At 40.4% G+C, this 16,471-nt stretch overlaps 3 protein-coding genes across 11 annotated transcripts in view; all 3 read left to right on the forward strand.

Moving 5' to 3' along the window:
• The window catches only part of ddr2a (discoidin domain receptor tyrosine kinase 2a), a 32,240-nt gene extending 29,047 nt beyond the window's left edge, over positions 1–3,193 (forward strand). For 4 of the 6 annotated variants that reach the window (XM_085152314.1, XM_085152317.1, XM_085152316.1 and 1 more), the window contains exons 16-17: positions 532–681; positions 1,492–3,192. In XM_085152314.1, coding sequence (XP_085008440.1) covers positions 532–681; positions 1,492–1,623 — 282 coding nt within the window. In that variant the 3' untranslated portion in view covers positions 1,624–3,192. Of the gene's footprint in view, positions 1–531; positions 682–1,491 lie in introns of all 6 variants that reach the window. The other 2 variants (XM_085152318.1, XM_085152315.1) reach the window with 2 other exon arrangements.
• Positions 3,194–3,361: 168 nt separating this feature from the next.
• On the forward strand, positions 3,362–9,561 carry hsd17b7 (hydroxysteroid (17-beta) dehydrogenase 7). Its single transcript, XM_085152378.1, has 9 exons — positions 3,362–3,497; positions 3,722–3,928; positions 4,049–4,141; positions 4,280–4,394; positions 5,328–5,522; positions 5,640–5,753; positions 5,832–5,888; positions 5,967–6,065; positions 6,158–9,561. The coding sequence occupies exons 1-9, from the start codon at positions 3,463–3,465 to the stop codon at positions 6,263–6,265; spliced, it is 1,023 nt and encodes a 340-aa protein (XP_085008504.1). The 5' UTR covers positions 3,362–3,462; the 3' UTR covers positions 6,266–9,561.
• Positions 9,562–9,671: 110 nt separating this feature from the next.
• On the forward strand, positions 9,672–15,718 carry serbp1a (SERPINE1 mRNA binding protein 1a). Of its 4 annotated transcripts, none has more exons than XM_085152374.1 (9): positions 9,672–10,043; positions 11,358–11,541; positions 12,105–12,245; positions 12,389–12,460; positions 12,680–12,754; positions 12,920–13,091; positions 13,721–13,765; positions 13,894–14,082; positions 14,376–15,718. In XM_085152374.1, the coding sequence occupies exons 1-9, from the start codon at positions 9,788–9,790 to the stop codon at positions 14,430–14,432; spliced, it is 1,191 nt and encodes a 396-aa protein (XP_085008500.1). In that variant the 5' UTR covers positions 9,672–9,787; the 3' UTR covers positions 14,433–15,718. The 4 variants fall into 4 exon arrangements, with proteins under 4 accessions (XP_085008500.1, XP_085008502.1, XP_085008501.1 ...); XM_085152376.1 differs by having other exon boundaries at positions 12,392–12,460; XM_085152375.1 differs by having other exon boundaries at positions 9,673–10,043; positions 12,923–13,091.
• The last annotated feature ends 753 nt before the right edge of the window (positions 15,719–16,471 follow it).

Below are 16,471 nucleotides of genomic sequence, written 5' to 3' on the forward strand. Positions count from 1 at the left end.
CATGCAGACTGGAGCAGCCTGGGATTGAACCACCGACCTTCTGGTTAGTGGCTGATCTGCTCTGCCACCTGAGCTACAGCCACCCCAGACAACATAAAAGAAAACATTTATATGATAATTCATATACCATAGATTGTCAGTTATTTTTATGACATTATCTATAAAAATGTTTTATAGGGATGATATACTGTATTATTTTTTCTACTGACACTGAAACAAAAAAACATTTTAGTATTTGTTGATACATGTTATTGTGATTGTTACTCATCAGTGTTGCCAATTTCAGCTGAAACAACAATCGTGTGATTTACGTCACCAACACCTCATCTGTCTACTTATCCGTCTAATGCTCTATTTACTTGTCTACTTGTAAAACAGATAGCAGATAGCTTTCAAGTCAATTACTGATTAGTAAACATTATCAGTTTAAATGCTGTTATTTGTTCACACTAAAAATTACCCATCGGCTTTTCTGCAGTGATTATTAAAAAGTAGGGAAAAAAAACATGTTTGCAATCTTCTGCTTTGCAGGGGAAGTTCACCACAGCCAGCGATGTTTGGGCCTTCGGGGTGACCCTGTGGGAGATACTAAACTTCTGCAAGGAACAGCCCTACTCTCAGCTCACTGATGAGCAGGTGATAGAAAACACGGGAGAGTTTTTCAGGGACCAGAAACGACAGGTGAGGGCTGACAGAAGCATTTTGTCATTGTTTCTTTTTAAATAAGAAAAATGTTATTATCACCATTTTTGACCAAAACAAAAAAATAAGAAATTAAACAAACTGTTTTACAACAAAGAATTCAATTAAAATGGGAAAAACACAAATTAATGAATGAAAAGGTGTTAGCTGAAGCTTTATCCTGTTCTAAAGGAAAATAAATTTCTCACTGGATTTCACCAAACAAACACCAAGTACTACATACCCATACCTTCACACAGTAGGTCATTTATGGAGATATTAGGGAATGATGATGTAAATGTACAAGTTATGATATGAGATATATTTAGTTTGGTTTCAGATATTTATTTCCATATTGTTTTAATGAGCCTTCTAACAAAACGTTGTGCTCTCTTATTCACAAAAGGTAGCTACAGCAAATAGATCTATATATTCGATTTACACCAGATGCCTCCTGACACAATCCTTCTATGGATTTGTGTCTCCTCATGAGCTAATGGAGCCACTAATTTATAGTCTAAAAATCACAGCTGAAAATCTAGTTTGATACAATTCTTTCTAATTTCATAAATTTGACTTAATTTTTTTATTTGCCAGTGTCAATCAACACCTCCACAGTGTATTTCTTGTTAGCCATAAACTTCTATTAGTTCCATTATTGCAGCCATTGAGGTGAATGTGTTTGCTCTGAACCCAAACTGTAAGTTATTTAATAAATATGTATTTTTCAATTACAGCTAAACAGTCTAAAGTGCTAAAACAGTCAACTCTTTTGATTCCCTGAGTTAATATCTCATCCATATTGTGCAGATCTACCTGCCTCAACCTGTGCTGTGCCCGGACTCGCTCTACAAGATTATGCTGAGCTGCTGGAGGAGGAACGCAAAAGAACGGCCGTCCTTCCAGGAGATACACAGGGCCATCTTGGAAATACAATCTTAAGCCAGTGCAGTGTTAAAGACAGTGATTCCCAGTCTGCTCATCTCTGGAAGTAAATGAAAATATGGCAATAACAGCAGACATTATCCAGGTTTAAGCTTGTCTCTGTAGAGAAACAGGGTTGGGGGCACTATGTACTACCCAAAAGAGTGAGTGTGTATCAGTTATTAGCAAAAACAAGTTGGCTAAGATGTTTTATAGACAAATATTCCTCAAAAAAACCAGCGCTGTTTTATACTACGCTATTCTTCAAACATGCTTAAGAACACGACCTAAGGCTCTGACTCATGTCGATGAAGCCTACTTTAATGTAGCAAGTGACATTTGGCACTTTTGAAAATATATTTTAATTGCATTTGTTAATGTTGGTTTAAATTTCCTATGTTACAGCAATTTTCATATTGACAACAAAACTAATGCAACTGAACTCTCTAGTGTTTTCTCTTGGAAGACTGCTTGAATGTAGAGGAGGAAAGTCCAGAAAAACCATCACTGTTACAGTTCATCTTATCTCAAGTATCTAATCGCCACACATTTACATTGACGAGAATAACAAGGAAATACCATCTTTTACATCTCCTTGACGTGGTTTCAACATAAAATGTATATGACTCTGTATTTTCAACAGATAAGTCTAAATCTCAAATATCAATATTTTGTATTAGTATTTATATGTTAATATGTGTTTGTTCCGTTGGTTTTGTTTGTGCATTAATATGCTCTTTATTTGGAGTATTGTATTTGATGCAATGCAACTAATTCTCTAGGTTACATTTTGGATTTCTACGTTATCTTTTATCCTGCTGCAAACTGTTGAGTTGATCATACACTAAGCTCTATACCATTGTGATTGATAATCGATGAGATATTGGAAGATGCTTATCAGCAATCCAGGCCGCGTTGGTTCAACAGTATGTGTTTACAGTCAGTGTCATTGGAAAGATGTTACTGAGAGTGCTGTGGATGTTGAACAAATGACAGAGAAAATAAGTCTTTTTTTGAAAGCAGATTAAATGTAGGTATTCATCCTAAATGGTGTGTTAGACAAGAACCATAAGATGCCTATGAGTGAACGCTTTCACTGTAGTTTATATAAGCAAATGAAAAAATAAATATCTGATGAGTCATCTACAGGTTTAGCTTTCTGCAGTTGGCTTTTTCTTCTGTATTATTTCCTCTTCGATTTGTTTGTTTGTCCACGTCTGTACTGAGTTTCAGATAGTTTAACTGTGTTTACAGGCTTTGCTTTTGCAGGTCTTTGTCCCTCTTTGTAAATCAAGAGAAAGCTCAGATCATTGCCCTTTCAACGTATCCCTATCTGGGCAAAGACATTCTACAAATTAAATCTGATATTTGGTTTAAAGACACATTTGTGAAGCTCACAGATGTTCTCACAAGACAAAGAAAGCATTTCATGGCATTCTCCATCAGCTCAGTGCAGGCAGATGTTTAGCCCTATGAAGTCCTAATATGTTGAGATTCATTTCATCTTTGTACTCAAATGTTTAAGTGAGAATATTTTATATATTTCTGTAAGCAAAAGTTGTTCATTAAATAAAAATTAAACTGGAAATTGAATCTGTTTGAGAGCTTTTGTCTTATTCATGAACAGAGCTGAATATTTCATGCTGTGTCTGAGTGGGCTGTCCCTAAAGATGATCAGCTGACAACCATGTGGATCTTATTGGCGGAGTGCTGCTACAGCATCCAATCAGAACTCAGAGGTGGGGCGAAAACTGTTACTTCACAGATCAGGAAATCATTCTTAGGACTTTGCACGGATCAATTGACATTTGGCCCCAAATGTAGAGTTTTCTATATTGGCAGTTTGAAGTTAACAGGATGAATAAGGTGATTTTGGTAACAGGAGCCAATAGGTAATCACTGTTTTTGTTTTTTAAATGATAACCTTCAAATCAGGAAACTTTATATGTTCAGTGAACTTACTACTAGTTATATTACAAAAATGTTTGACTAAATGTCATTTTTGCAGTGAATTTAATCCACAGTATTAAACAGTAATACTGTAGTAAAGTATTGTTGTAAGTAGTAGTAGTAGAAGTAAATACTAGTAGTAATAGTAATATGGATTTCCCTGCAGTGGCATTGGCCTGGCACTGTGTGAGCGTCTCCTTTCAGTGGACACAGAGGGTCTCCAGCTTTGTCTGGCCTGCAGGAACATGCGCAGGGCTGAAGCTGCTCGCTCAGCTCTCCTCACCTCTCACCCCAAAGCCCAGGTGGCCCTGCTGCAGGTGGACACCAGCAGCATCTCCTCCGTCATTAGTGCTGCACAGGAGGTCAAAAAGAGGTGGGAGAGATGAACTCAGAAACACAGAAATCAAATCTGTACTTGATAAATCATCACCGATCACCAGTTATGCTGATAGTTCTTTACGTGCTATAGACAACCATTGTTTGTTATCTGCAGGTACGACCGGCTGGACTACCTTTACCTGAATGCAGGGATCATGCCAAATCCACAGTTTGATGTAAATGCCTTTTTCAAAGGCCTCTTTTCCAGGTAAACTAGTAACTCTAGACGTGCCTGAATCCTCAATTTTATCTACAGTGCATCACAGTTTCTTTATATTTCATCATCTTCAACTGTGTCCCATGCTGCATTTCTTTTGCCTCAAATTTCTATAAACCTGTATTGCAGAAATGTCATCACAATGTTTGCCACCGGTGAGGGCATTCTGACACAGCAGGATGGTGTTACCCCAGATGACCTCCAGGAAGTTTTTATGACAAATCTCTTTGGTCACTTTCTTTTTGTGAGTCACTTTTGTAATTTGGTGTCTGAATAATCTTCATATTTTAGACAGATCTGCCCATAAAATATTGTACTGAGATGTGCTTTGTCATAGTTTTCTGAAGGAAGACCAATTGCTGGTCGATTGTCCTTGATGAAACAAATATAGGTGATACTGGATCTGTCTGTCACTTAGCAACTACGCTCATTAAAAATTAACAGCACGTACTGCTCTAGCCATAAGGTCACAGCAGGTAATATTCTGCTCACTTTGCATTTTCGGCTGAATTGGGGCTGCCATCAAAGTAACCTTTTCAAAGTTCTTGTTTAAACTTTCAGCAATTATAAAACAGTGCACTTAAGAAAACTGTTCACTCTTACTTTTAGACATTTTGGTGGAATCTTCTTAAAATGCTCACTCAGTTTCTTTAAAATCTACATAGATAAGCACAACATTAAAACCACTGCCAGGCAAAGAGAACAAGGCTGATTCGGCGCTGGCATTTATGTGGAGATTAGTTTGGCACATTCCTCCCATAGAAATGTTTTTGTAGACCAAACAGAGACAGTAATGACAGAACTGGCCCTCCACCGTAGGACTGTGCACATTGTCAAGCCCCCAAAACTGCTTTCGAATGCTTAAAAGAACAGAGGCCAAGGCCTTCAAGATCAATAACTAGAACAAGCCCCTACAGCCCACTGGACCCTAGGTTCCACTGCCCATACTATTTTGTTAAAGTTATTTTGGTTACTTATATAATATCAGCTGGTTTTAGTGTTATGTCAGATTGCTGCATAAGCATCCAGTTTAATAGACAGTACATGCAGTAATCTCATCTGTTCTCACAGTTCACCCAGTTACCTTGAGTTTAGCTTCTTTTTTGGACAAACTGCAGTGGAAACAAGTTTTAATTTGATCTTTCTGTCATTTTGTGTTCTGCTTTTAATGATAAAGGTCAGGGAGCTGGAGTCAATGCTGTGCCGTGCAGGCCGGACCTCCCAGCTGGTCTGGACCTCCTCTAGTAATGCTCATCGTTCGGCCTTTAGTCTCGAAGACATTCAACATAAAAAAGGCACTCAGCCTTACAGCTCTTCCAAATATGCCTCTGACCTGCTCAGCCTCGCACTCAACACACACTACAATAAACAGGTCAGCTCATGCACCTCACATGTCATGACTGACTCACACCAGAAATTGCATTTCTTTTTTTAAGCTCCTAATATTTTGATGAAAGTGACCCTGGTGCTCGTTATTTTTTTTTTTTAGGGTTTGTACTCATCTGTGATTTGTCCTGGTTTTGTGATGACCAATCTGACCTACAACATCCTGCCCTCCTTCCCAGCATTCCTCTGGACACTGTTTACACCTATCTTCTGGCTTGTGAGTGACACAGTTGTTACAAATGCATAGTCGGGTGTTTGGCTCTATCTGAGATGTGTATTTCTTTCAAACTCACAGATAAGAATGTTCACAAACACTTTCACATTGACACCTTATAATGGAGCTGAAGCGCTGGTAAGTAAAACAGAAATTCACACTTCCAACACACAGTTCAGGTGAAATTCATGTTCTCAATTCTGTTCTTATTTTCAGTTTTGGTTATTTAAACAAAAGCCTGAATCGCTGGACCCATATGCAAAGTATCACAGCTTAACATCTGGGCTAGGGAACAACTACACACAGCCCCGTAAGGTACGGCGGGTAAAAATTGACATTAAAAACTAATGTTGAGTCAAAACAGTCTGTAATGTAGTTCCACATATGTCTTCTGTGTCTCTTCACAGATGGACATTGACTTGGAGACATCGGAGTCTTTGTATGAGAAATTACTGCAGCTAGAAAGAGAAGTAAGGAAGAAACTGAAGGACGAACAAAAGGAAAGCCCACCGTGATCCCCCAAATCCTGCAGGATCCCCTTGATGCATATCACCCAGTTCTGGATGGAAAACATTTTATTCCCATCTCACAGGTCTCCTAGGAGGATTATGTGCTCTGGCTGTCAGAAAAATAACACACCTCTACCTGTCACAGCAACCTGCAAGGCTGAATTTTAAGTGGGAACTGATGAGTGTGGTGCATGTTGTGACAGCACACATTTTCATCTAACAATACAAATAAGCACTGCCTGTTCCGCTAATTCTTATTCAGAGACTTAACAAATTATCAGAACCTACTAACACAGGTTTGGAGTCTTAATACACAGAAATAAATGTGATCACCACTATGCATTTTCTCCACTTTCTCCAATCTGGTTGTTAATCCCATGGTCCTCACGGCAAAACGCAGTGCAGTCTGACAGCAGACTATCTGTGTCTTCCCAAAAGTTGATATAGGTACTTCGTGTGAGCCTCTCGGCGGTGTAAGGAGGTGCCGGCAGGTGCGCACAAGCGCTCTCGAAACACCTCTCCGGAGGATCTGGGGCAGAAACCCAGCAGCCATCTCCGTGTTCCATTGTTTGGTCTCCAGTCTCGCACTCCTCCTCTGCTCCGCTCAGTTTCGGATTGCAAAAAGCCCAAACCATCCCGCAGAAATAGATGAAAAACGTGCCCATGACCATAATCATGAGCGCGTAGGACTCTATCATAGCTTTGGTGACTGCGGACGTCATTTTGCGCATATGCAGGAGTTACTGAACGGACTACCGAAAGTCTGGTCGCGAGGGGGAAGTCAGCAAAAGTGGCATCACCGTTCGAGCTGGACCACTCAGAAACGCGAGACAGACATAGGGGAAAAAAATTCCCGGACGATTTAAAGTCGACCATTATGGGAGTTTTTAAGATTCTCAAAATTTCGATATAAACAGTTACTGTTTTTTGTTTTTTTAAGACTACCGAGGAGAATCGGCAACAAAACATCAAGCTTCTGTTTAATGTGTGGTCTTGCTTTGTGTTCGGTTGTCTTTTCAACCAATCACAGTATTACATATGCCTATTTAATATTTGCTTATTGGCTACAGGCTATATATATAAATAAATAAATGAAGCACAACCAAGTTTCCAAGCACGTGGCACTGCAAAATATAAATGCACATAAAAGTGCAGGAATTTAGAGATCATTTATAACGTGTTTGTTTAATGAAAATATTACAGACAAGACAACATATTAAATGTTGAAACTGGAGATTATTTTTAAGGTATAGGTTGTTATTTTTCAATTTAATCCCAGCAAAATATTAAATAAGACTGAGACTGGTGCATGTGTTTAGTCTTACATCATACTAAAACTCTAAATGTTTTCATTTTCTTGCATGATGCTCAACTACTCACTGTCTCCTTATTAATGTGCCCATTTCTCAATTTCCAAGCAAACAAATACAATATATTAGAACCAGAAACATGGTGGTGAAAATAACTCATTCTGTGCTGTGGAACAGCTGCTGATTAAAAGAAAATGTCACAAAGATGTTGCAGATCATCGAATGCATTTTAATATTAGACAAAGATAATCTCAGTGAATACAAAATGCTGTTTTTAAATGATGATTTCATTTATTAAGGGTTATCCAAACATTCCTGCGCCCATGTGAAAAATTAATTAGTCTCCTTGTTAAATCATGAACTAACTTTCTTTAACCACATTTTTTGTAAAGCTGAGTTCATTTTCACCAACCACACCCAAGCTGGATTAATACCAGGCCTGCTGAATCACTTAAACAGAACCTGTCTGACAAAGCGAAGTAGGCTAAAAGATTTCAAAAAACAGCGCAACATACCACAAATTAAAGAAACTCAGGAACAGCTGAGAAACAAAGTCACTGACATCTATCAGTCCTGAAAGTCTTGCAAAACCATCTCTATGTCTTTGAGACTCCAACAAACCACAAAGGGACCCATTTTCCATAAATGGATACAACTTGGATCAGTGATTACTTTTAAAATTGAGCTTTTCCTTCCCACTTTTCCTTCTCAATGTCAAAAACATTTCAGTGATCTCCAAGACTTCAAGAGTCAAATATGGTGGTGGTAGTGTGATGGTCTAGAGCAACTTTCCTGCTTCTGGACCTGGATCACTTGTCCTAACTGATGGAATCATAAATGCTGCTCTCTACCAGACAGTCTTAAGGGAGAATGTCTGACCATCAGTTTATGTTCTGAAGCTCAAGAACATTTGGGTTATGCAGCAGAACAATCTAAAAAAAAACACATTAGCAAATATACTACTTGAATAGCTCAACTAAACAAGAACAAAATGAAGGTTTTGTCAAACTCTGGACTTAAATCTGATTGCATTTTGTTTTGCCATGACCTTAAAGAACATACACATAAGGTCAGGCCATTTATGCCTGAAAACCCTTCGATGTGACTGAATTGAAACAATTCTGCAAAGAGGGTTGGGCCACATGTCCTCCACAGCGTTCTGAAACACTTATTGCCAGTTATCACAAGCACTTGATTTTGGTTCTTGCTGCAAAGGGTGGCACAACCAGTTATTAGGTCCAGGGGGTAATTACCTTTTCACACAGGACCAGGTTTATTTGCATAGCTTTCTTAGACTAATACAATAAAACATCATTTTAAACTGATTTTTATATTCACTTGTGTTATGTTTGTGTAAAATTTTTTTTTGATGATCTGAAACATGCAAGTGTGACAGATACGCAAAAAAAATAAGTGATCAGGAAGCAGAAAAATAATTTTTAAATGTAGCCCTGTGTTACAGTCTTAAACCACCATAATGCATTTTTGTATAGCACTGTTTGCAGGTTTCCTCACCTATATCAGGCAGTGCTGATAAAGCTATCTCTAAATACAAATGTGAAGTGCTGTTTATACTTGCAGTAGGCTACTTGCCAGCTTTAAATGGGGGCTAGGCCCCGATGTCGTGCAAATGCTTGTTCTGAGCTGTACTAACATACCTACACTCTGTATAGTCACTCTACCGTAAACTTAAACTTTAACAATTTAAGTTAAATCTTTAACCACTTCCTTTTGTTTTCCAACAAAACTATAGTGCCTCTATTAGGAGGAGCACCTGCTGTTTCCCTTCGAGATATGTGAGACAATATATAATAAGCCTGACCAAATATTTGGACCCTCATTAGTGTGGAAACCAGTCTGCAGTGCTTTTCAAGACAGTTTCGAGGACTGGGGACATTTCTGAAAAGTCAAAACAAGAGCACGCAGTGTAAATGAAGGCACTCATGCTTTATTTTACAGACTACACCGGATAGCAACACTAGCCCCTCTTGCATTGTGGGTAAACGAGTTTCTTCAATTGCCTATCAGTAACTCAGTCTAGTGCTTTGATCGTCCAAAGAAACTACACACCCCACCCGCGCCAACCCAGAGGTCCCGGATGTCTATCGCGCCGGAAGAGAAGACGGTCCTTTCCCAGCCATCTTGTGGCTTCACCTAGCGAAGTGCTCGCACCAAGCCTCGTAGAATCGGAGGAAAATCCTGCTGAAGGGGCGCCATCATGCCCGGACAAATGCAAGAAGGTTTTGGCTGTGCCATAACCAATCGGTTCGACCAGTTATTTGACGACGAGTCGGATCCGTTTGAGCTGCTGAAGCAAGCCGAAGTAAAGAAGAAGAAGGAGGCTTCTGCCCCTGGTGCCGCCAAGACTGCAGCCCAGGCTGCCAAGCAGCCTAAAAAGGAGTCTCAGAAAGAGAGAAAGGCCCCCTTGGCCGATAAGAAGGAGGAGACCCAGGCCGTCCCGCTCAAGAAAGATGGTAAAATATAATTTTCACGTTTCATGTCTCGCACAGTTAAAGCAGATGCTTAACATTGAGCTAACAGGCTAAGCTGCTTGATTACTAGCTAGCAATGGTTCACAAGCCACCCTCCCCGTGACATGCGGTCCACATGGCTGTTGTGTGCCCCTGCTGGCTGTCATTTACCCGAACAATGACATTTAAACAAACGTGTTCCGCAGTGGGATCCGTTGGGCTTAAAAAATTGCTGTCCGACGTGTTTTGGCTTGCCCTCCCCCCTCCAGTGGGCCTTGTTGAGCGGGTAGAACCTGAAAGCCTGACTGGCCGGGGGTGTATCTCCGGGTTTATACGTTTATACTTGCCACGATGGGCTTCCAGAGACCCCCACTTGTGGCTGAGCTGACCCAGAAAGCAGTTTTTAGGAAGCAGTTAATTATTTTAAAAATAAAAGAAGAAAAATATCTTTGTATATATTAATGTCAGGCGCTTTAAGGAGAAGGAAGTTTAGCACGTGCAATGATTGAGGTAACGTAATATGAGTACATGTGTACGCTCGTGGCGGATCGGCAGGTGGATTGGACCTCGGAGCCTGCACTGCTCTCGCGCGGATGAACCTCGTGGTTGTAGTGTGGGGCGTGTTAAAGCACAGGCTCTTAAACCGCCACTTCCCATTGGCGCATAATGCAGACGCGATGCACGCGGTCGACGTACATTCACAACGCTTGTATCTACGGTTTCCATTTCCCCCCAGATATTTACTTGTCATATATAACATCATGTATAGTTAACAAGTCATTCAATATATTTTTGTTTTACAACTTGTTTGTCTTAAATTTTCCAGCGTCAGGATTTGACCTAGTTCCAGGAGGTTAGTTTGCCATTATCTTCACTTCAGGCTGCCAAGTAGGCTCATATCTGTTTGCAAGAGAGAAGATGAGACAGGTGCGCCGACTATGGTGCAACCAGCTGCTCCTGTGTAGTGGTGGATGTCTATTTTGGTAGCTGGTGAGTTAAGCAATGGGTGGATGGTGTTGTGTCACACTGGGTCAGTGGCAGTTAGATGTGCCATACAGGGTTAAACACTGTGTAGGTGTTAATTCACATGGTTGGCCTGTGAAAGGAAGGAGTAACGAGTGATTAAGTTATCAGATGGCTTTCCAGGTTAGAAAACAAAAGTAGGTCAACTTCCTTTGCATGTTAATTGGAATTATTTGCTCCACTTAAACACAACAAACACATCATCTTTGTCTTTTATCACACTCAGCATTTGGTCCCAATCTGTCACTTTCACTGCTAATGGTCATCTGATCCTCCTGTTGTGGTCAATCCTAGGTGCTGGAATGAGGAGGATGGGCCGGAAGCCAGAGGGTGAGGGGTCCAGACCCCAGGGCGGCCAGGGAGAAGGACGCCCCCCAACAGACAGACGGCCAGCGGACAGGCGGCCACCTCGCCGCTTCGAGAGGCCTGCTGGCGACTCTGGCGAGAAGCCTGAGGGTGGTGAATTTTCAGTGGAGAAGTGAGTTTATTTTCTGAGCAGACTAATTTCCAACAGGGTGTCTTCTGCTTTTACAAAATAGTTGTCATTATTGGGTGGGACTACAACTGTTTAGGCGTTTCTTACAATGATAAGAGACTGTAGTCTTGCCCAAACTGCGGCAGGAACGTATATCTTATTGTCACAAAAATCTGTGTCAGGATTTTTATAAACCTTTTAAAAAAATCAGTTGTATGTGCAGTCCCACTCAGTTGTATGGAGTCTTACAGGGAGCTTTAGGTCATTGCTCAGCTGATTGATTCACTTTCATATTCTCAGTTTTTGTTTGCAGCAGGCAGCAGGAAAAGAAAAACAGCAAAAAAAACCAAGGAAACAGAAAGCTTAGCACCAAGCAGTAGACACAGTTAGCTGTTCAGGACTCCCTCAGGAGTTTGTAGAAACCAAAACCGGAGATAAGTGTTATGTTGTAATGGTGAAAACTTGTTTTTACTGCCCCCAACTGGACAATAAAAATGTTTTCCCCATTGGCTAAGGACCTTGGCCAGACTGTGATTGTAACAGTTGTTCTGCATTAATTTCTTTAGGCCCGTCAGCGACAGGCCAATGAGGGGACGTGGTGGCGGTAGGGGAGGCCGCGGAGGCAGGGGTCGCGGCATGGGTCGCAGCGATGGCTTTGATTCCCGAGGAAAACGTGAATTTGATCGGCACAGCGGCAGTGACAAATCGTAAGTAATATTTTATTTTTTCCTCACAGTTCTTATATATCGCTTCATTGAAATACCCTTAACGCATCTGGTCTTAAGACCTTTGTGTGTGTTGTGATGCAGTGATCATGTTATGATCCTGGCTAATCCAGATGTTGTTTCAGTAGTTTGAAAGGAGAAGAGAAGCGTGGTGGAAGTGGATCTCACAACTGGGGCACCGTTAAGGATGAACTGAAGTAAGTTCTTTCTTTAGGAACGGAAGAAACTTCTGTGATAGTTAAATAACACCTTTACGCTTTGATAGCGAGAACTCTCTCGTCTGCAAGAGATGCATTAAATGATCTATTAGTATGCCATTCTTAGGTGACACATGTGCTGTTCTGGGTAATGCTTGCTAAAATTGATGCATGCAGAGCAATCCTCATTTTCATGGCTTCCCTGCCCCCTCCTTGCAGTGAGCTTGACCAATCAAACGTCACTGAAGAAAACCCTGAAGGAGAGGAGCATCCAGCTGCCGACTCTGAGAACAAGTAATTTTTTTCACCTTGCTGTGTTCCTCAATGAGACTTCACTTTCACTGTGAAAAGATTCACAACTTGTGCATTTTGTAGCCACACACGCACATCCATACTAAATCAGTTACACTGAAAGACAGTGTTATTAATTCTAACGCTTATCTGGGTGTGTTCATGTTGAAGGGAGAATGAGGTTGAAGAAGTGAAGGAAGAAGGCCCCAAGGAGATGACTCTGGATGAATGGAAGGCCATGCAGGACAAGGACCGCGCCAAGGTAGAATTCAACATCCGCAAGCCCAACGAGGGAGCTGATTGGAACAAAGGATTTGTGCTCCACAAGTCCAAGGCAGAAGTGAGTAAAAACAAAAGGTCTGCTCTCGGTTGGAGAAATTATTTATTGCTACATTTTGACAAGGTATCCAGTATTCAAGCAAGAATTCTTCTTCCAATGTAGTATATTGACACTTCCAAAATAGGTGACACAACAGCTTAGCCAGGAATTAGGGAAAATTATGGAAACTCCCATGTGTTGGAGGTTATGTTAAATATTCTTTCTCCGTGAGATGAAACTGACTTTAATAATGTTGCACCGGTGCAAAAGGTTTTCATGGCTGCACTTCAAAGTCAGAACTTCAACATAGAACAGGAAGTAGTTGTACTTATCAGACAATGATGCAAGTTTTATTTTTGCAATATGTCTTAAAAAAAAAGTGAATCGGAGTGTTGTGCAAAATTGTATTAGTCAGTATCCACTTTCTAAGGCAATACTCCATCATAGCATTTTCAGTCAATGTGCAGAACATGTCACTAAAACTGGGTTTGACATTATAAGTGTGAGTCATACATTGTTAACAGGAATCGACAGGATGTTTTTATATTAACTGTATTATCTTATTAAGAGATTTGAATTTGTTGGTGGAAGCACATTATTTTGATCAGTGTGTTAATGTTGGCTTGTGTCTTTGTACCTGTCCACTGCAGGATAAGAAGGGTGATCTGATTGAACCTGAGGTTGAGGAGCAGAAGGTAACATTTCTACAGTTGCATGTACTCTGAGTATATGAACTCCAGTCATGCATGCTAGCAGTAAATTTATGTTGCAGATATACCAAAACAATAAAACGTAATTTTTAACCCTTGTTTTTGTAATTTAGGGAGATGATGAGCACCATTGCAGGAAGCCAGCCAATGACATTACGTCACAGCTGGAGATCAACTTTGGAGACCTGGGCCGTCCAGGCCGTGGACGTGGTGGACCACGTGGTGGCCGTGGAGGTGGAGGTGGAGGTGGTCGTGGCCGCGGCGAAGCCACCAGGCCAATGCGTGGTGGAAGGTCTGACAAGGTAAGGGGCATTAAGCACAGCTTAGTTGCTGTTATATCAGCAACAACCAGGTTTATGCGCAGGAAGTTGGGATGCACAACACGAAATGTTTAAATTACCAGTGATTCTGATATTTGCTCTTTTTGGTATTTAGAACGTCCTTTTTTTGTGATACAGCCCTTCATTTAAAGAACAGATTGCCCTCTGCTGTTAAATAATTTTACGACTTTATTTCTGTATTATTGCAGTGGACCATTTCCATTAATCAGTCTCATCTTTTCTAACTTGTACTTGTTGTCCACCTTTTCTAACAGTCATCTACGTCTGTGCCAAACGTGGACGACCCAGAGGCCTTCCCAGCCCTGGCTTAAGCCAGGGTTGCTAATCCTCAGGCCTACAGGAGCCTCCTGAGCACCTCCACTACGAGGCTTGCATGTTCCTGGATCCTTCAGCAGAGTGAACCAATGGAGAAGACTGTCATTTACTATGACACTCAATGTGAGGACTGAGTTTTACCCAATAAAAACAAAACGAAGATGGAAAAAAAAACAGAAATTAACAAAAAAAACAAAAAAATAAAAGGACTTCTTGCTACTCTGGAGCAACTTATTGGTAGAGGTTTTGTACTTGGAAACAAAGTAGCAGGGATGTTTTCATACAGTATTTTTTTCAGAGGTTATGCATTGTCCATTGATAAATTTTTGTAATTGCTGCTTGAAAATATGCATTTTGAAAGAGTATCTTTAGTGTGGTGTGTGCCATTGCTTTCTCGCTTTAAACTAGGCACTGTGGAGCTCCAACCCAAGCTCATAAGCTCTGACACACCAGGTATTTCAGATGACGTTACAGCTTCAGTCATTGAGATTTATGGATTTCTTTTTTCTTTAGCACTGGGATATTGTTTTATATTTTGTACAGGAGGTCTATTCTTGTATGATCTTCAGCCTGTAAATCGTAACTATTTTCATAGATTCTTTCAGAGACTGTATTTCACATGGTGCAAATAGGATGCACCTTGATCTTTGGTCAAAAGGTGCTACCTATCTTTGAATGCATTGATGAAATGGCGCCTAAATCTGAATTTAAGGTTCTTTTTGTACTGAAGATGTTTTGAAGGAGTAACATTAGGTCATTTTGGAGGAGCACGCTGGTGATGACTCTTAAATTTGCGCTGATCAGGAAACTTTGGTCAGGTGAATTTATTAGCAGCTCAAAGATATTTCACATTTTCTCGTTACTTGTTATTTGAAGTGCAATCCTCGGTCTAATGCATCTTCCTCCTTGCCCATTTCATCTTTGATCACTGGCCATGTGCGAGTCAATTAATGCCTTTCTTTTTACTTTAGAGCGCTAAGGGGAGGAAGTGTTTTTACACAGTTGAGATTTGACCCTCTCCAACTGTTTACACACTCCACTCTGGTATCCTTTTACAGATGTAAACTCAGCCCAGCTTCAGTTTGTTTCTGCAGTCTGTTCTGTGCTGATATTTTCCTCCACTGTTGACTTGCCCTGTAGCTTCCACAGTGGCACCACTGCATAATTGCTCTGAAAGAAATACAGTTGTCCATTGTGTGGAACAACAGAAGTTCTCTACAAATGTGTGAATTCTAGCCCTGCTATTGGAGACCTCTGTCGGTAAATAAAGGTGGTCGATAAATTTTTTTGCATTGTCATTTCTTTTTTTCTTTTTTTTTGTCCTGCCTGCACAAAGGCACTGTTATTTTACGCTTTTGCTGTACTTTTTTTAAAATTTCCTTTTTGACCGCATCACTTTTTAAATGTATGCTACCACTGTGTTCAATTAGGGGGACCTGTTATGATATCCAGATGTTTTTTCACCTTGCCCTACTAGGCTAGTGTTGCATTATTACTCTAGTCATTTGACTTAGCTGGACCTTTAGTGTAGCCCCTCAGTTTTCTGAAACAACCTGTTTTTGCTTTCTTCCCTCCTTTAGGCCAGTTTTGTTCTGAAGGTTGGCTTTTGCAAACAAAACAGGTGAACAAATTGGCTGCCTGTGCTCAGACCCAGCGTGGTGTCTGGGAGAATCATATTTGATTCTAATTTGCTGAGATAAAGCCAAAAGTCCTTATAGTCTGAAACCAAACACGTAGATCAGATTGCATCCTGTATTTTTGGCTCTGGAGTTACTATTACATACAGAAACATTTTTAAAATCCTGACCATGTTTGAAATGGGTTTGTAGCGAGATACTTTAATTGTCCCTGAAGGGAAATTGTTGCTACTGCTTTTAAAGAATGCAGTTTGTTGGGGAAAGACAGCTTTTGTGTTTTTGCTGCAAGTACAATACTCAGATATTTGAAAATGTTAATGATGTGCAGACTTTCAGCTTTAACTTGAGGAATTTAACAAAAGTATTTCATTAACTGTTTTAATAAATAATAGGCCCTT

The sequence above is a fragment of the Neolamprologus multifasciatus genome, chromosome 23, assembly GCF_963576455.1.
Source record: "Neolamprologus multifasciatus chromosome 23, fNeoMul1.2, whole genome shotgun sequence".
In the NCBI taxonomy this organism is placed as follows: domain Eukaryota; kingdom Metazoa; phylum Chordata; class Actinopteri; order Cichliformes; family Cichlidae; genus Neolamprologus; species Neolamprologus multifasciatus.